Below are 18436 nucleotides of genomic sequence, written 5' to 3' on the forward strand. Positions count from 1 at the left end.
ACACATTTACTGCAACAATTATGTAAAAATTGTTTACAGACGAGAACTTCATTCTGCTACGGTTTTATAAATGTAACCTTTTTTCAGTTGTTCGAAAGATTATATCAAGAGACATGCACATTTCATAAATGTAATTTCCCCACAGTTAAGAATTTTTAAAACCATAAAGAAAACAACTGACAAGTTGTTTAGAAAAATGCAAAAATAATCTCCTTTTATTGAGGTAAATTTCTTTATGAATTGAGGTAACAATTTGCATAGTTTTACATCTATACCTGCTTGAAAGCAGAGGAGGAAAATGGATTTAAACAAGAGATGTAGAAACGTATGATATCCAAGCAAGTGTGTAAATTACACAAACATCCAATAAAGTGTACAAACTACAGAGAACAGTCTTTAACGCCAAACACAGACAGGACAAAACATTGGCTCTTGCTGGTGAAAAAATCTTTTACATTTTCCTGTAAAATGGGAAAAAGAATTTGTCTACCCAAATACCAGGTATAAAGCTACATTCTGAGAAGTTGACAGAAAATTTCCTGAATCGAGTCTTGTTTAAAAAGTCTCAACATCTGACTTGGCAGAGCACTTTTTAAAAATCTGGTTGAAGATATAAAGATATAAGATATAAAACACTTGTGATATGAAAAGAAAAAAAACATCGGTTTCTTACACCTTTCAAACTGACGCTACAAACATTTCAGGCTCGTTACACATTCACAACTCAACTTTGGTGTGTGGAAAACAATCGGGGCGAGAGTGGCAGTAATGCTTCCGACTTTGACCAACTTCACTCTCTTCGTACACGCACACAAGCCAATGCTAAAATCACTGCAAGAATGTCTCCTACCAAAATCTGTCAGTTTTAAAACTGTAAGGCATAAGTGTGCGTGACAAAAACATACACTCCACATTTGCTGTACACTAGAAAAGTAGAAACACTAACCGTCTTAAAACTATATTAACAATGTACAAAACAAACAGTCTTTGTGGTTGACGGGGTATTTAGAAGGGGTCAGAGGTCACCGGCTTTGCTTTTGTCCTGAGAGTTTCTCTGTGTGTAGAAGAGAATGTAGGCCTGGGCCTTACACACTTCCTCCACAGCACACACACTCAGTTTGGAGTCGTTACAGTGCACCCAAAACCCTGAAAAGACAGAGGATAATGTGGTTTACGATAGTTACGTCATGCCCTCTTCTGGTATCCTTACACAAATCCCACAAAAGTACTGTTTACGCAATTTTTTTTCTTCTAAAAATTTATTTACTGCATTCAAAACCGATTGACAGACTAGGATATTCAGAAGTGGCAGATGAGAAGAAGAACGTTTTACCTCCTTCTGCATTATAACAAAAGGCAGTGTAGTGGCCAGAGCCAAATCCCTTCCCATGATGCATGACGACAGCAGAGAGTTGGTAGAGGAAGTGTTGAGGGTGGGGGACGTTACTGGAGTCTTTGCAGCAGTAGGATTCCATGTTCAGCTCCTGCTCAAACTGAACGTGGACGCCAATCTTCTCTCTGTGGTTTCGCCCAGACCACCTAGACATACACACGTACGCATTCACATTTGGATGATAACAGCAAGCTCAAGCGGTTCAAGGTCATGTAAACGTGTGGATACCTGAAGCGTTTGAGGTGCAGCCTGAGAACATGAGGCAGTTTGTGAACCATCAGCTGTTTTTGAGCTTCAGTCAAGACCACCTGCTTTGAACAGAATCTCCGTTGTTTGCCTTAAAGAGAGCCAAATGAAAACTTCAGTGCATCAAAGCATTTTTAAAGTGTGGGATTAACTCCTCTGGAGGAGCTTTGAAGCTTTGAGGTAAAACTTAAAAGTAAGGTGTGCTCTTCTGATATTGTAGTGCTTTCTTTTAACCCATGTTAATGTTTAGACAACTATATATCAGACATAAAAGTGTTAATATCCTGAAGAGTGTAAACACTGTGACGCTTTCAAAATATTCCTCTCTTTGTTTGAGCAGCTCGATAAACAACTTTAGGCTGAGCCAATGACGTGAGTTTTGCTGTTACCGTTTTTTTTCTTCTGGCCAATCAAAAGACAGGCACTGGGTAGTAACCGTGCTCGAGAAAAAAAACATTTACTGGTCACTACTTGTGCAGAAACAACACACTTCACCTTTGAGTACCATGATATCCCCTTCAAACTCCAGACTATTTACTATACCAAAGGTTTTCTAACTGTGATATTGCATGTACCGTATTTTCTGGACTATAAGTCGCACTTTTTTTCATAGTTTGGCTTGTCCTGCGACTTATAGTCAAGTGCGACTTATTTATCAAAATTAATTTGAGATGAACCGAGAGAAATGAACCAATAGAAAACATTACCATCTCCAGCCGCGATAGGGCGCTCTATGCTGCTCAGTGCTCCTGTAGTCTACAGTGAAGACATAGAGCGCCCTCTCGCGGCTGTAGACGGTAATGATTTCTCTTGGTTCTTGGTTCTAAATAAATGCGACTTATAGTCCAGTGTGACTTATATATGTTTTTTCCTCATCATGACGTATTTTTGGACTGATGCGACTTATCCTCAGGTGCAACTTATAGTCTGAAAAATACGGTAAGTGTGTTTCCAACTCACTGTTGCAGTGGTCGCAAGCATATATCGCTCCCTCCAAAGACTCGGTTTCTGTAAACTTGGCCAGCATCTCGGTCAACCCACATGGAACCGGTGCAGTGTCCTTACTGTTGCAGTGGTAACGTTCTGGAAATTCCAAAGAAAGATCCCAGAAGGGCTCTATTGTGTTTGAGCGATGACCACAGGCTAAACACCTCACCTAACAGGTATATGCAGGGAAAAAAGTGGTTAAGGAAAAAAAAAACTCTACTGAAGTATTTGAATGCAAATTTATTCAACCCTGCATATGCAGAAGCATGTGAAATCTGTCAGATTGCAAGCACATGGCTTTTACAGTGTTGGCACAAAGGCACTGTAGTACCCAATACAGCACCCCTTGTGGCAACACTGGGAATGCAACATCCAGTGTGAGCATTGCTCTGCTGTCAATTTTTTTTGGCCCTGTCCCAAATGCCAACCTAATCCCTTGCTGACCTTCATAATTTCCTGTAGACTTTTAAATAATCATTGTTCATGTGCACTTTTGCCAAGCATGCCCTGGGCTCCACAAAAGTGCACATCAATGGCCTATAGCAGCTTCAAAGGGTGACACTTCTGAGCATCTTTCTGAAACCTAGAAATGTCAAATGGGACACACCTATGCTAGGGGCCTAATGTTTACATGATAATCAGCTAATGTCATTGTGTGTGCATGTAAACTCATCACCTGACTGAGGAGCTGGCCATGAAAGATTGTGTTGACCACGCTGAGCACCTGTTTGATAAGGTGTCTCTGATTAGCCGGAACAGTGGCAGGTGTTAGGGTTCTGGTCCCTTCCAGCTCATGCTGTACTTTATCTAAGAGTTCACAAAGAAATTCCTGCGCATCCTGCTGCGCATAACCCCGGAACGCCGGGATCAGCTGCCACACGGAGTGCAGCATTGCAAACGGAGACACCAGAGCCCACTTGCCTGACCACATCACCTGGAACAATGTGTGTAACTCGTGACAAAGAGAGATGTGTTTGGAGCTGGGCTCCTTGGGTTGTATGAGCTCCATGTTGCGTGAACGAGAGGCCCCTCCACTGAGCCCTGACCCCTGGTTGAAGCCTTTGGGCTGGGTCACCCGTTGAGTAGAGAGTCCTAACTTGTGGCTGACCGCAGAGGCTAGCAGCTCCAGTGCTTGGTTCAGATCCAGCCTCAGAAAACACTCCCGGAATACATGCAAGTGACTCAGAACCTGCAATATTGAGTTCATGTAGCAAGTATTGCCAAGGTTGCGTAAACCTGTGACTCCTGGAGTTACAGTGGGTCGTCGTTTAATGGGTGAATCACCCGTTTTAGGAGGTGGGGCCCGGGATCTTTTGGCCTTGGGTTGTGGACGGGGCCTCTGTTGAGGCGTTCTTGCTTTAGGAGTTCGTGAAATAGGGGCGGAGACGCGAGCAGGAGCAGACCTACGCCTCACAGGTTTGATGCTTTTGGCTGAAATTGCCGTAGCAGTCGCAGAAGCCGTCTTTAGGCTCTGCCGATGAATGCGATGGCTCTTCCTTGGAGGTGCACTTTCTAGCTCCTCCTTGAGTTGCCGTTTGAGTTGCCGCCTTCTTTCCCGTGCCTCACGCTTCCTCTCCTCCTCTTCCTCCTGTTGCCGCTCCTCCTCCAACTGCTTCCTCCCCCTTTCCGTCTGTGCAAACCACAAGCGGAACACATGGCCAATCAGGGCACGACGACGATGCCACAGCGCCGTGAACATGCGGTCCTCGTCGCGCAACTGCAGCTCCTGCGTGCTAGGCGACAATTGGTCTCCTGCGGCGGAGGATGAGCGCAAAGTGCGGCCACTGCGCGTAGTGACTTCATAGCACTGGCTCTTAATGGCACTTAGCGTGCTACGCAGCAGCTTCAAGTCACCCGTCGCATTATCATTCAGCACGTAGTCATCGCATAAGTAGCAGTATACATACAATTCATTCACCTCCAGGGCCAGTGGGTGGTGCTGCTCCTACGAAAGAATAAAGTGTGAATAAAACACCAAAGAAATAGTCTTATAAAATTAGACACAGTTTGACAATAGGATAGATCACTTTTTATAGATATTCACATGTTTATATCTAAATCTGAAGAGTGTAATTTCAAGATAATTCCTCAATTAAACATGCCTTAAAGTGCTGAAGCGCATGTTCTTCTATGTAGCGTCCACACGCTACATGCGAACAGCTGAGACATGCCCACACCGACTCGGTGGTGTTGCAGTCCACACAGTGCCATTTCTGCGGGTTCAGGATCGAGTGGTCTTGCGCGAGCCTTAAGCGACCCACGTGCTTACACCTGTCCATCACAGTCAGTCACCGCCCTCTTCACATCACCATTGGGACGCCAGCCAGCAGTGAAACCAACTCCTCCCAAGGCATGATGGGTAATCTGCAGAAAAACAAAAAATGAATCAGATGAGAATGTAATTGTGGCTTTTTGTAGACATATGCTTCATTCGTGACATTATTACTAGTCATAAGACTGTTCAAAAGAATGATTTTAAAAAGAAGACTTTTTTTTTTTTAAAGTGACAGTAAAGACGTTTACATTGTTTAAAAATTTGAGTAACTGCCGTTTGTTTGAACTTTATATTCATCAAAGAAAACCAAAAATGTGCTGTGGTTATCACATGTAAATCAGCGTTTGAGAATGATTTCTGAAGGATCATGTGACACTCAGATTTGCATTTACATTACATTTTTAAATACATTCAAACAGAAAACAGTTCTTTTAAATTGTGATTATATTTCACAATATTTTTATGATGTTTTTATCAAATAAATGCAGCACTGGTGAGCATCGGAGACTTGTCTTATTGAAAAAACATTCATTACATTGTGGTAAAAGTCTTACCACAAACTTTTGAATGGTAGTGTACGTGTCTTGTCTAACAAACAAGATGGCGCCGCACATGGCTGCTTCAGTGCTTGGCTCTCCAGTGTTTGTACTGTTTTTGTTCGTTTTTCCTGTTTTTTGTTTAACAAACACGATCAGTTTCACCAGGGATGAACTGCTGAACATTTGGCAGAACACACCACAGGATATTTTTCCGGATTTCAATTATTCAAACTTTTACTGAACATTGTTATCGGAGGAGCAGCGGCGCTGATCAAGCGCTTCAAGACGCGCAGACGGGGAAAGCGAGCGGGAGTGCTCGTCAGACTCAGGAAGCGCGGATTTCGAACGCCGTTGCCTAGCATCCATCTCGCAAATCTCCGCTCTCTACCCAACAAAGCGGACAAACTCCTTCTGCTCTCTCGGACAAATAAGGATTTCTCTCACTCTGCTGCTCTGTGTTTCACGGAAACTTGGCTGAATGACGCCATACCGGACAGCGCGCTCCATCTGCCGGGCTTTCAGCTGTTCAGAGCGGACCGCGACGCAGAATCAACGGGGAAATCGCGTGGCGGCGGGTAGGCTTGTTGCGATAGTCGGTGTTACCGGTGATACACGGTGTTTAACCCACCTACCGGTCATAGCACTTGACCACCGGCACCGTCCCCATCGTGTTGAAGTTTTAGCCTATAGCAATAAAGCACTTAATTCAGTTAGTGACTACGTGCCTTCATAATTTAGCGTAAGCGGAACGAGCGCCGCAGTAAAGCAGCAGGTGTCCGATTTCATTTATCATTTGAGGAGAGGGAGGCGAGCTAACTGGCAAAGGATGGCGGAAGATCTGGTTTCAAAGCGAACTGTTGCAATTTAAAATGAAGGTTTTTCGTTTATTGTTTCTCATTTAGCCTATTTATACTTTTTTGTACGGTGTATGCAGTTAATAGGCCTACCTCTTTTTTTAACAGCTTAACGTGAGTTTAATTTTTATATTAGTTTTTTTTTGCACTTAAGTGTCCAGTTATTATTTCGGTAGGCTACCTTATTTAACGAAGTTTTTGATGTTCGTTCGTTTCATATTCGATGGTTGTGCGGTGTGTTTTATTTTTTATTTTTTTGCTGAAAAAGGCAGACACTTTATTTAACGAATAGTGAATTTTTGTATATAATTTCTTGTTTGATACTTGTGCAGTGGTTCGTTTTGTTAATAAATGCACTTTAAAGGTGTTTCATAAGTGCTTTTGTTTAGTTTTTGCATGGTGTGTTAAGTTATTATTCATTTTGCAATAAAGATGTGTGTAATACAAGCGAGTGTCTTATTGTTTTGTGTATTTTTATTAAGAATAAAATAAATTAACCCATGATTAATTCAAACAAATGCTACTGAATTGCCGCTAATTAAAGTGAAAGTAAATTGAGACGTGTGCACCTCTGCACGACCGCATTTTCGGCAACCCGAAATCCCCGACACGCAACCCCGGTGACACCGGGATTACCGTTTTTTTTACACGTCGATTAACCGGTGGAAAAAATCCGTCACCGCAACATCCCTAGCGGCGGGACATGCTTTTACATCAATGAACGGTGGTGTACAGATGTAACTGTGTTAAAGAAGATGTGCTGTCCTGATCTAGAAATGCAGTTTGTCAACTGCAAGCCGTTCTATTCGCCGCGGGAGTTTCACTCTTTCATTCTGGTTAGTGTTTACATTCCTCCGCAAGCGCACGTATGCCTGGCTTTACAGAAACTCGCTGATCAGATCACAGAGACAGAACAACAACAACACCCGGACTCTGTTTTAATCATTCTTGGGGACTTTAATAAAGCCAATCTCTCCCGTGAACTGCCAAAATACAGACAGCATGTTACATGTTCCACCAGAGACAGTAATATATTGGATCACTGTTACACCACAATAAAGGATGCATATCACTCTGTTCCACGAGCAGCTTTGGGACGTTCTGATCACTGTCTGGTTCATCTTATACCGACCTACAGGCAGAAACTTAAATCTGCTAAACCTGCAGTAAGGACTGTGAAGAGATGGACCAGCGAAACAGAGCAGGATTTACAATCTTGTTTTGACCTCACTGATTGGAGTGTTTTTGAAGCTGCTACCACAGATCTGGACGAACTCACAGAGGCTGTAACATCCTATATTAGTTTCTGTGAGGATATATGCATTCCTACCAGGACTTATTTAACATTCAACAATGATAAGCCATGGTTTACAGTAGGGATGCACCGAAATGAAAATTCTTGGCCGAAACCGAAAAAGAGAAAACCAAGGCCGAAAACCGAAACCGAAACACCGAAAGAAATTATCCCAATTATTAGTACCATTGCATTTATTGCTATGACCGTGTACTAACTTTACTAAAATTAAAACATTGCAATTGCATAAATTAATATTAAAGTTTCAAAGATAATTACAATTACATAAATTATAAAAAAACATAAAAATGCATAATTACAAATTATGCAAATATTTATTAAGCACATTGCAACAATGCACAGTATAAAATAAAATTCAAACTAAAATTTAATCCCACTCATCTTTATATTAAATAATAATGTACAGGCCTACTGGCCTGCAGAAAGGTTTTAAAATTAACTGTTCTCTCATAAAAAGTGCATTTAGGTGAAGAGCATTTGAAATTTTTCTCTGTAGGACTAGAAAGTGCATTACTTCTCCAGTAGGCAAGACTGTTATCACTTCTGGGGATGGGGACTTCAGACAGATAACCATCTAGCTGTTGAGCAGTTGAGCTTGTCATCTGCCTGACATTTGAGAAATATTTGAGAGAGTGTATTTAAATAGGGCCAGGGCATAAATAAACATTTTTATCAAATTAAAGCAGAAATCTAGCAAAAAATCTAGCAGAAATATGGCTACAATCTGATATTATGCATGTATATGTATATGTGTGTGTATTATATATGCAGAGACGAGTCTTTTTTTTTGCGCTCTGATCTGTCTCCTGCGCTTGGCACTTCTCCGTCTCCACGCGGGTTCTCCGCATCCAGCGCGGCCTGGAGCATTTCTCGTGTGCTCTGCCATATTTCCGCATCCAAGTAATGGTCTTTATAACGCGGATCAAGCACATTCGCGATGAAGTGCGGAGGATCCGAAAAGATCTCAGTGAGACGTGTGCTAACAGACTCTATAAGACTGTACTTTTCTTTGTTTTCACTTCGTGGTCCGTCTCAATCTCTTTGTTAGGAGACGCTTTAGTGCTGCGAATAAAGGAATAAGAATATAGAGAATGTTCTCTATTAAGACCCACTGGTGTGAAGTGAATGACGCGGGGAGCTCGTGGTCTGCGCTATGCAGGTGCACGTGCAGGTCGCGGTTTCTGTTTGCGTCATCATAACATTTCGGCCGTGTTGTTTCGGTAATAAAAGTGTTTCGGCCGAAAACCGAAAATGCACTTTTTGGCCATTTTCGGTCGAAAATTTTCGGTGGCCGAATATTCGGTGCATCCCTAGTTTACAGTAAAACTCAGACACCTTCATCAGGCCAAAGAGGATGCCTACAGAAATGGGGACAGGGTCTTGTACAATCAGGCCAGGAACACACTGAACAAAGAGATTAGAGCGGCTAAAAAGACCTACGCTAAAAAGTTGGAAGACCAGTTTACTTCCAACGACTCAACTTCAGTGTGGAGAGGACTGAGAGCCATCACAAACTACAAGACACCATCCCCTTGCACTGAGGCTAATCAACGACTTGCTAACGACCTGAATGAGTTTTATTGTAGATTTGAAACCCCCAACACCCACTCTGACCATCTCCCTACACAACCATTAACACCTGCAATCCCCTTCTCCATACCTCCTGCTCTTCAAATCTGTGAAGATGATGTGCGCCAGGTCTTCAAGAAAAACAAAAGAAGAAAAGCACCAGGCCCAGATGGCGTTACACCAGCCTGTCTGAAAATCTGTGCTGACCAGCTGGCCCCCATCTTTTCACAGATCTTCAACAGATCCCTGGAGTTGTGTGAAGTGCCTTCCTGCTTCAAACGCTCCACCATAATCCCCATTCCAAAGAAACCCAAGATAACAGGACTTAACGACTACAGACCTGTGGCTCTAACGTCTGTCGTCATGAAGTCGTTTGAAAAACTGGTTCTGGCTTATCTGAAGGACATCACTGGACCCTTACTGGACCCCCTGCAGTTTGCTTACCGAGCAAACAGGTCAGTGGATGATGCAATCAACATGGGATTGCACTTCATCCTGCAACATCTGGACAAAACAGGGACTTATGTGAGGATCCTGTTTGTGGACTTTAGTTCGGCTTTCAACACCATCATCCCAACAACCCTCCAGACCAAACTGACCCAGCTCTCTGTTCCTAGCTCTATCTGTCAGTGGATCACCAGCTTTCTGACAGATAGGCAACAGTTAGTGAGACTGGGGAAATTCATGTCAAACAGCTGCTCCACCAACACTGGTGCCCCTCAGGGATGTGTTCTCTCCCCTCTGCTCTTCTCCCTGTACACCAACGACTGCACCTCTAAAGACCCCTCTGTCAAGCTCCTGAAGTTTGCAGACGACACTATAGTCATCGGCCTCATCCAGGACGGTGACGAGTCTGCTTACAGACAGGAGGTTGAGCAGCTGGCTGTCTGGTGCAGTCTTAACAACCTGGAGCTGAACACGCTCAAAACAGTGGAGATGATTGTGGACTTTAGGAGAAACCCCCCTGCACTTTCCCTACTCACCATCATGAACAGCACTGTGGCTGCAGTGGAGTCATTCAGATTCCTGGGAACCACCATCTCTCAGGACCTGAAGTGGGACAATCACATTGACTCCATTGTGAAAAAAGCCCAACAAAAGTTGTACTTCCTTCGCCAGCTGAGGAAGTTTAACCTGCCACAGGAGCTGCTGAAACAGTTCTACTCAGCCGTCATTGAGTCAGTCCTGTGTACTTCAATAACTGTCTGGTTTGGCTCAGCTACAAAATCAGACATCAGAAGACTACAAAGAACTGTTCGGACTGCCGAAAGGATTATTGGTGCTCCTCTGCCCACCCTTCAAGAACTGTATACATCCAGAGTGAGGAAAAGGGCTCAGAAAATCACTCTGGATCCCTCACATCCAAGTCACCCCATCTTTGAACTTTTACCATCTGGCCGGCACCTCAGAGCCGCAAATACCAGAACAGCAAGGCACAAGAATAGTTTCTTCCCCCAGGCAATCTACCTAATGAACAGTTAAATGCTCCCCAATTATGCTTATAAATGTGCAATATCCTTATATTTATTTGTTAACCCTCCATCCTAGAACATTCCTGCATCTCACTCAATCCTATTCCATTATCATTTATAGCACAATTGTTTATACACTTATTTATTTGCCAATTTGTAATTCTCCTTTTTGTAGTGTGTGTGTGTTTTTTTTTTTGTCTGTGTGTTGTTGTCTCTGTGTACTGGAAGCTTATGTCACTAAAACAAATTCCTTGTATGCGCAAGCATACTTGGCAATAAAGCTCTTTCTGATTCTGATTCTGATTGTTTACGGTGTATTCAGGGATTTGTGAAACAGCAATCCCTTATCAAATGAACAATGAAATACACACAGTGTGCATGAGAGGATATATTAAAAATAGTTCATAAAACGATTGCGCAAGAACACGGTTGAGCAAATACTATTGGAGGAAGAATCTAATCCTGCCAGCTCACACACAGACACAATAAGAGTTAAACAATCTCTGTACTTCTCCAACACCGTAATACCATGGTAGGGTGAAGTACAAATGATACGGAGTGATACTGTATTCATGTACTTCAAAGCAATTCAAAGAGTTTAATGGTATGTCCAATATAAACACATATACATACATGCACAGTATCACGCACACAAAGGTTATATCAAAAGAAATACCATGACCACTACCATTGTACATAACCAAATGTAATTACCATATGGACACATCGCAACACTGAACTATCACATTCAAATAACATGGTATTTATTCGTCACTCCAAATGTATGTACCACAGTATTTACATGCCATAGCCTGCCAGGTTTTTAGACATTTAACATGGTGCTGTGTCCACAAAAAACGACAGCACCATGATGCTTTAAAGAATACCTGTAAACCAAGACATCAATTTAAAGTCTGTAAACATCAGCAAGTAATTAGCTTAGCATGTAAACAACCCGGCTTAAGCAAACCTATGTCCCTTATTTGGCTCCAAAGACGCCTGGTTGTGTGTCACTAGAAAAAAACAACAACAACACCCCGCTCTCTCTGGCCCCACGTGTATTTAACAGAAACAAACTAGCAGTTTTTCGAGAAATACACATTTGTTGACATTAGCCTTGTTTAGGAGGCTAAAAATACGCGAATATCACATCGCTATCGTAAATGGCTTTGTAGAAGTTGTTAACGCACAGCAACGGCTTGTGTTTATCGTTAATGGTTTTACTCGAATTCAAGTCTGGGACTGTAATTAACCGAGGATGGACAAGCATGTTAATCTCATTCAACTAGTTAAAAACTATCAGTTTGACTTTGAAGGTGTTTAGGCGCGCGAAGGGTGAATGATGCTAGATGCTAACCTCCTTCTTCATCTATCTAGTTTCAAAGAGCCAAGCACGTTAGTGTCTGAGCTCAGAGCGGCTCGGCTAGTTTAGTGTCTATAATCAGCTTGCCATAGAGGAAAGTTAGATGCTAGTGCGCTAATGCTAAAACCACACAGCAGTGATTGAGGCTGAGGTACTGGGCGATTGAAACAGACCGATCGTGATTGACTTCCGCCGCCGGCGTGAACGCGGTTTGAAATCAATGATATTTCACTAACCTGATTCTTCGTCAAGCTGGCGCTGGTTACTTCTGTGGCACATTAGCGCGCGCCATCTTGTCTACACTTGTCGCGAGGAGTGTCCCTCCGTGACGTCACGCCCGAGAGTGGGGACGCGAAACGTACAATATCTTAAAATATATCTTAATAGTTGATGAGAGTGAGACAGTTTAAACAGTGTAGATGGTGAATAATGTTTAGTCGAAGACACCGCAACACTTTCACCATCTCAAATCTCACTAGTGTGGAAACGAAGGTGCATAAAAAACTAAAATCCCACGTAATATGGAAAATAAATTAATCTCTCTACTTTTTTTCCGTCCTTCTCTTCCGCATATGTAAACTAGTAGATGATGAATGCATTCCGCAGTGTAAATAATACTGATAGTCATTTTAATAACTTTAGCGTGTAAATTATTAATACATTTACATTTAATATTGAATTATTCAATTATATACGATTTTAATCTTCGTTCATATTCTTAGGCTTGGTGGGCGTTATCGTGTTATTTTTCCACTTTCCTCGTAAATTCTAACTGCGTTGTAAATGGGTGCGTACACACGTAATAGGGTTCTAGGATCAGATTCATTCAAACAGCTCGCACAACACGAGTTCAGTCTCACAGAGCTGCGGCTGATCTCAGATCAGACCACAGTCGTACTGATGTGTGTCACAGGATGGGCATGCCGTGTGACGCCATTTCCGGTGCTGTGATGGCGGTGGATTTGACTCCGCGCTTCAGAAGACTGAACAGTCAAACCTGTTTTAGAGAGAATAAACAACTGTCAGGTACAAACAGATGGTTTTGTGACGCACGTATGTTTATATATACAGTGTATTTTGTTAGTTAACTGAATGTTTCAGCTAGTTTGATAACGAGTTACGCCAAATGAATCAGGATCCTGATCAGTTTTTTCAGTTGAGCTCGTTTGTTTTACTGTGCTTTTCGTTGTTTCTTATGTTTTATTTGTGAGTATGGTCATTCAGTGTATCGGATTAAACTACAAGTTTTAATATAGCTTATTTATTTGAATGTAAATGAACCGAGTCCCTTTTGTGTTAACTGGTCAAATATAGTTTCTGTGGTGACCTAACGAGTTGAATATTTATTGGTAATGCAGATGTTTAACAAAATACAATATAGTGTGAAATAACTACATTAAAAATACACTTCATAACACTGTCTCTCTGCCAGCTCGGTGTTTATGGATGGTCTTCTGTGTTTGGAGACTCGAATTAGCTTAAATCTAGCAGAATATTGGATACGTTTTACATTAAAAATAATAGTAAAGTAAAAACAAAGTTTAGTGTATACAATATATTAAGTGGATTTGAAATAATAGTACACTTTAATGATCATGGAAATGATAAATGGAAAATTTCCCATCCATACATGAAATGATCTGACTCCAAAACAAATTTTCTCACTTAAAAAAAAAAAGGTTTTAGGGTTTATTATAATGTTTTACATAAATGTACAGCAGTGTATCAGATGGTTGTAAAATGGTGTTTTGAAGACTCTCTGATTTTGTCCTGATGCATGTCAGGTTTCTCTGGGCCCTTCAGGGCCACTCAGCTGTGGCAGAACATCATTGAGGCTCTGCGGACGCAGGTGGAGCTCCGACCCCACAGACAGCACCTCCGCGTCCATCACGACTGCTTCAGCGGCTCTGAAGCGGTGGATGTAGTTCTGAGCCACCTCATGCAGAACATCTACTTCTGCTCAAGCGAAGTGTCCCGTCTCAAAGCTGCCAGGCTCTGCCAGGCCTTAATGGAGTCTAGAGTGTTCGAACCCATCGGTATGAAGCTCTTCAGACGAGACAAGGAAATGACCTTTGAGGACTCCAGCTGCAGCCTCTACCGCTTCCTGGACGGATCGACCAAAAAGACCTACACTGAGAACCAGACTCCAGACAAACAAACTGGGAAGAGGAAGACCACTTTGAGGTAATTACATTTGCATCATTGGTACATCCAAAAGTTTATTTTGCAGAACTTAAGGTTGTATGTTGTATCTTTGTAGGTTTGGAGAAATGCAGACCATCTCCAACCCCTTGGTTCTTGGATCATCAGACAGAAGAGTGGAGAGACTACTGAAGAATATAAACCTGCACCCATCTTTGCCCTCTGATTTAAATCGTGCTGCAATTTCCAACAGCTTCCTCTCAAAAAAAGGTAAAACTACACATCATTTTGATTTTTAATGAAGAGAAGTTCTGCCTTTCCATTTGAATCATTTTGAACATACTAAATACACTTTCCCCATTGTGTTAATATAGTAAATAAGTTTAGGAGTTGGGCTTATTAAATTACATCACAGGGCAACACAATAGCTGTTTTTAGGGTTCTGATGTAGTCTTTTGTGGTTTAATGGAGTCTGATGACATCTAAATGGGTCTAAAGAGGTTCAAACGGAGTCTGATGTGTTTGTAATGGATTTTTAGGATTTCTGAGGTAGTCTATTGTGGTCTAACGGAGTCTGATTTGCTCTCTGATGAGATCTAAATAGTTTGGAACAGATAGAGTCTGATGAAGTCTAAAGGGGCCTAATGTTGTTTCCCTCGATTCTGATGTAGTCTATTGTGGTCTAATAGAGTTAAATACTATATATATATATATATATATATATATATATATATATATATATATATAACTCAAAATATAACACTTAAGAAGATATAATTTTTATTATTTTTGTTCTATTTACAGGATGAGTTTTAGCCATTGACAAACCATTAGACAACAGTGCAGAAGGATTCAAGAAGGTGCCATTTGTGACCAGCCTTTACTAGTTCTTCTCTTCTTGTGTTTGTCTCAGTGGTACGGGACGTTTGGAGGCAGCAGGCGTTACTTCAGTTGCTACAGGTGGTGGAGATCTCTATGCTAGACTCTATTCTGACCTCACCTGCCAAACTGGAGCCCCTGCGCTCGTCTCTGCGCGACCATAGTGACCTGGTCATCTCCAACACCTGCGTGGAGCGTGAAGTGTCAGAAAGTCTCAGCCTGCCTGAGTCAGTGCACAGCACTCGATACCAGCACATTCAGATCCATGGTTGCTGTGTGGGTTCACCTCTGTGTCATTTCTCTCTTTGAAGGTTGGACTCTTGGCTGAAGGCGGCAGTGGACTGTCTCGATCTGTTCCCAGATCAGTTAATCGTTGTTGCCAGTGAGCAGCTCGTCCAGCAGAATGCAGCGTCCGGGGAGGAGAAGCACAAGAGACTGCTGTTCGACACCATCGCCAAATATTACAACAGCCCCGAGAGACCTCCACTACTGTTAGGCCGCTACACGGACATCCAGACTGGAATCCTAAATCTTTTGGGTAAATGTAAAAGCCAGTGGGCTTATGGGATGCTAAAGATGCTTGAAATCATTTGTGTTGGTGGCTGTTTGTTCTGTAGAATGATGTGTGTTCTTCATTAGATTGTGGGAGAGGTGAGGATGCTCTGAGAGCAGCTCAGCTCTGTCTGCAGCTGCTGGAGTCCACAAACAGAGACCAGTTACGCAGACTGTTGGGTTTCATGGCAGCTGCTGCGGATAATGAAGCTTTCAGACTGCACAAGCAGGTAAACAACAGTTCTGTGTGTATAAAGAAATTATTTGAATTTTTTGGTGAAACAGTGGATGTTATTAGTTTTTTTGTGTCAGCATAGAAATACAGTAGTTAAAGATAAATACAGTTCTCTGATCAATTTCTCCTCTAATCAATTTAGGAATCTTTTATAAATGTATATATTTACACAAACATTTTAAGTGAACTATCAGAATTGAATTGATCCTTTAATATTTTTTAAAAGCCAACACATTATGTTTGGAATACATTACTGATTATTGTACACAATCAGTAATTATGTGTTAATTATTATTATACATTCCGTGCAAAAGTCTCTCAGGCTTACGAAGGTTGCATATATTTGATAAAAATACAGTAAAATCAGTAATATTATGAACTTTTACAGTAAGAAGTTTTCTATTTTTATATATTATAAAATGTCACATGATCCTTCAGAAATTAATCTGATATGCTGATTTGCTGCTCAAGAAACATCTTTCTTAGCATTATCAGAGTTGAAAATCAGTGAAAACCATTTTTTTCCTGGATACTTTAAGGAATATACAGTTGCATTTATTTGAAATAGAATTTTCCCTGTAACAATGTAAGATTTTTCTGTCACCTTTGATCGTTTTGATTCATCCTTGCTGAATAAAAGTATAATTAAGAAAGAAATATGTTGTACTTGACGTTTCTAATAGCTGTAAATGTAATTCATGGCTTGGAAAGTTTTTTTTTTTTCTTTTTGACATGATTGAATTTAGGAAAAAATGTGTAAATGAATAATGTAAATGCAGCAGCTCCTTACAGTTGTGTTGAAACAGATTGAGAACCGGGCTTTGGTTAGCAAGACGTTTGTGAAGGCTGTGATCCAGAGCAAAGAAATGACTCGTGTCCAGTCTGAGCGCCTGCTGCTGTTCCTCATGGATAATCACACACAACTCTTTAAGGTACGTACCTTTTCTACTTCTACATGGTCTTTTCTACAAGTTATATGCAACTCACAGAATATTAAACATTTTTCTTTCATATATCCAGACACCGTCATCATTAATTGAGGCTGTGAGGAAGACACTACAAACCTTGCAGCAAGGAAGAGATCTAGATAATGTAACATGTAAGTTCACTCTCAATCTCCTTTTAAAACTGATTTCCAAATCGATTCGATTTAACATCTTCTTTTTTGCTTTTGCAGTATTCACTTTCTGCCAGCAGGTGTCGCTCCAGCAGTACGAGGACAACAAAGATAAGGCCACTCTTGATAGTTTAAAGCAGTTAATGCATCATGTCTCTCACAGTGACGGTCTGACGGTCAAACAGAAGAGACGACTGGCCAAACACTTCCGGAAACATCACCCAGGGATTTTCCTCCAGCACTTCTTTACTGCATTCTAGAAAGCGATGAACACTGGATTAAAAAAAACAGTCGTGAAAGTTAGCACTGAACGTGTTTTATTAATCTGGGTTATGGGGTTGAGTGGCTTCATCAATTATAGAGATTAGAAAATTGTTACTAAATTTACAGGACTGTGTTTGTAGGGAGATGACTTCATTTGCAATTAGACTCTGATTTATTAGAAGTATTGTAATTGTTAGAAGTATTAATATAATCAAGAAACCTCTGTACACTACATAGACTTCATCAGGTTAGTAAATATGCTGTTTTCATGAGCTTTGAAAAGGCAGCATCATCTTGAACATCTCTGTGTAGAATTACTTGAATTGTGTGATTTGCTCAGGTTTTTCAAAGCTATTAGAAATAGTTTTAGCTGCACTTGAAATTGAGAAATGGATATCTTTGCCTTAAAGGTAGAGATTTCAAATTATGCTATTTTCAGATGAAAGGATCACTTATTATATTTTTTTTTTTGGCAATGACTGAAGCACAAATTATTTCAATTAATACTGACCTCATATATTACTGTACTCTGTGATTTTACTGTACTTCTGATTTTCAAGTGGATTTGTATTGAAAAATGTAGCATAGTATGGTGTTACCACGTATGTATAAGGCATTATTATTCAGAAAGACAAAGGGAAGTTTAATAGCTGCAATTATTTTAACTCCACAAATGCATGAATGCACTGGATTAATTATAGTGTTCCATATTAATGGTATTTATTAATTATTAATTGAAAAGAAATTGAATTGCATATTGGTACATTGACTAATTATTGTAATTGCATTAGATTTGATTGAAGTTTTTTAGGTGCACTTTAATTCTCTGATATTTTAAACTTATTAAAATGCATTCAAAACTCACATTCTGACTCTTGTTTCTTACAACTATTTTTTTATTATTATTTTAATATTTATGAAAGCTACAGAGGGATCGATTTCAAGAAAATCTGTCTACCGGTACTAGGTATTAGGTAAAGGGAATGTAAGATTTTGAAAGGCAGCTTTAATAATAGCTTTATTATTATAATGACATACGGTATTTGCGTGCAAAATAGAATATCACAGAATCAAATAAATCTCAGCAAAAGATGAGAGGTGAAGGTGATTCCGTCTATAGAAGATATTTTGAAAAGAAGGACTTTTATCCTCGATTGGTCACACATCGCGGAATCTCTCAGGTGTTTTGATGAAGTGTTATGGAGGCTGTTAGCCACCAGCACTGCTGACGGTT

At 40.8% G+C, this 18436-nt stretch overlaps 2 protein-coding genes across 2 annotated transcripts; one reads left to right on the forward strand and one right to left on the reverse strand.

The window, feature by feature from the left end:
- Positions 1-184: 184 nt before the first annotated feature.
- Positions 185-12393, reverse strand: usp44 (ubiquitin specific peptidase 44). Its single transcript, XM_059505509.1, has 7 exons — positions 12250-12393; positions 4729-4990; positions 3303-4571; positions 2600-2795; positions 1622-1730; positions 1334-1539; positions 185-1146 (listed from the first exon to the last, which is right to left on the reverse strand). The coding sequence occupies exons 2-7, from the start codon at positions 4903-4905 to the stop codon at positions 1016-1018; spliced, it is 2088 nt and encodes a 695-aa protein (XP_059361492.1). The 5' UTR covers positions 4906-4990; positions 12250-12393; the 3' UTR covers positions 185-1015.
- Positions 12394-12826: 433 nt separating this feature from the next.
- LOC132099075 (DEP domain-containing protein 4-like) lies at positions 12827-18057 on the forward strand. The gene is made up of 9 exons (XM_059505510.1): positions 12827-13039; positions 13798-14197; positions 14274-14425; positions 15069-15261; positions 15346-15572; positions 15674-15816; positions 16628-16753; positions 16842-16920; positions 16999-18057. The coding sequence occupies exons 1-9, from the start codon at positions 12928-12930 to the stop codon at positions 17196-17198; spliced, it is 1632 nt and encodes a 543-aa protein (XP_059361493.1). The 5' UTR covers positions 12827-12927; the 3' UTR covers positions 17199-18057.
- The last annotated feature ends 379 nt before the right edge of the window (positions 18058-18436 follow it).

This window comes from Carassius carassius, chromosome 22 (genome assembly GCF_963082965.1).
Source record: "Carassius carassius chromosome 22, fCarCar2.1, whole genome shotgun sequence".
Lineage (NCBI taxonomy): Eukaryota > Metazoa > Chordata > Actinopteri > Cypriniformes > Cyprinidae > Carassius > Carassius carassius.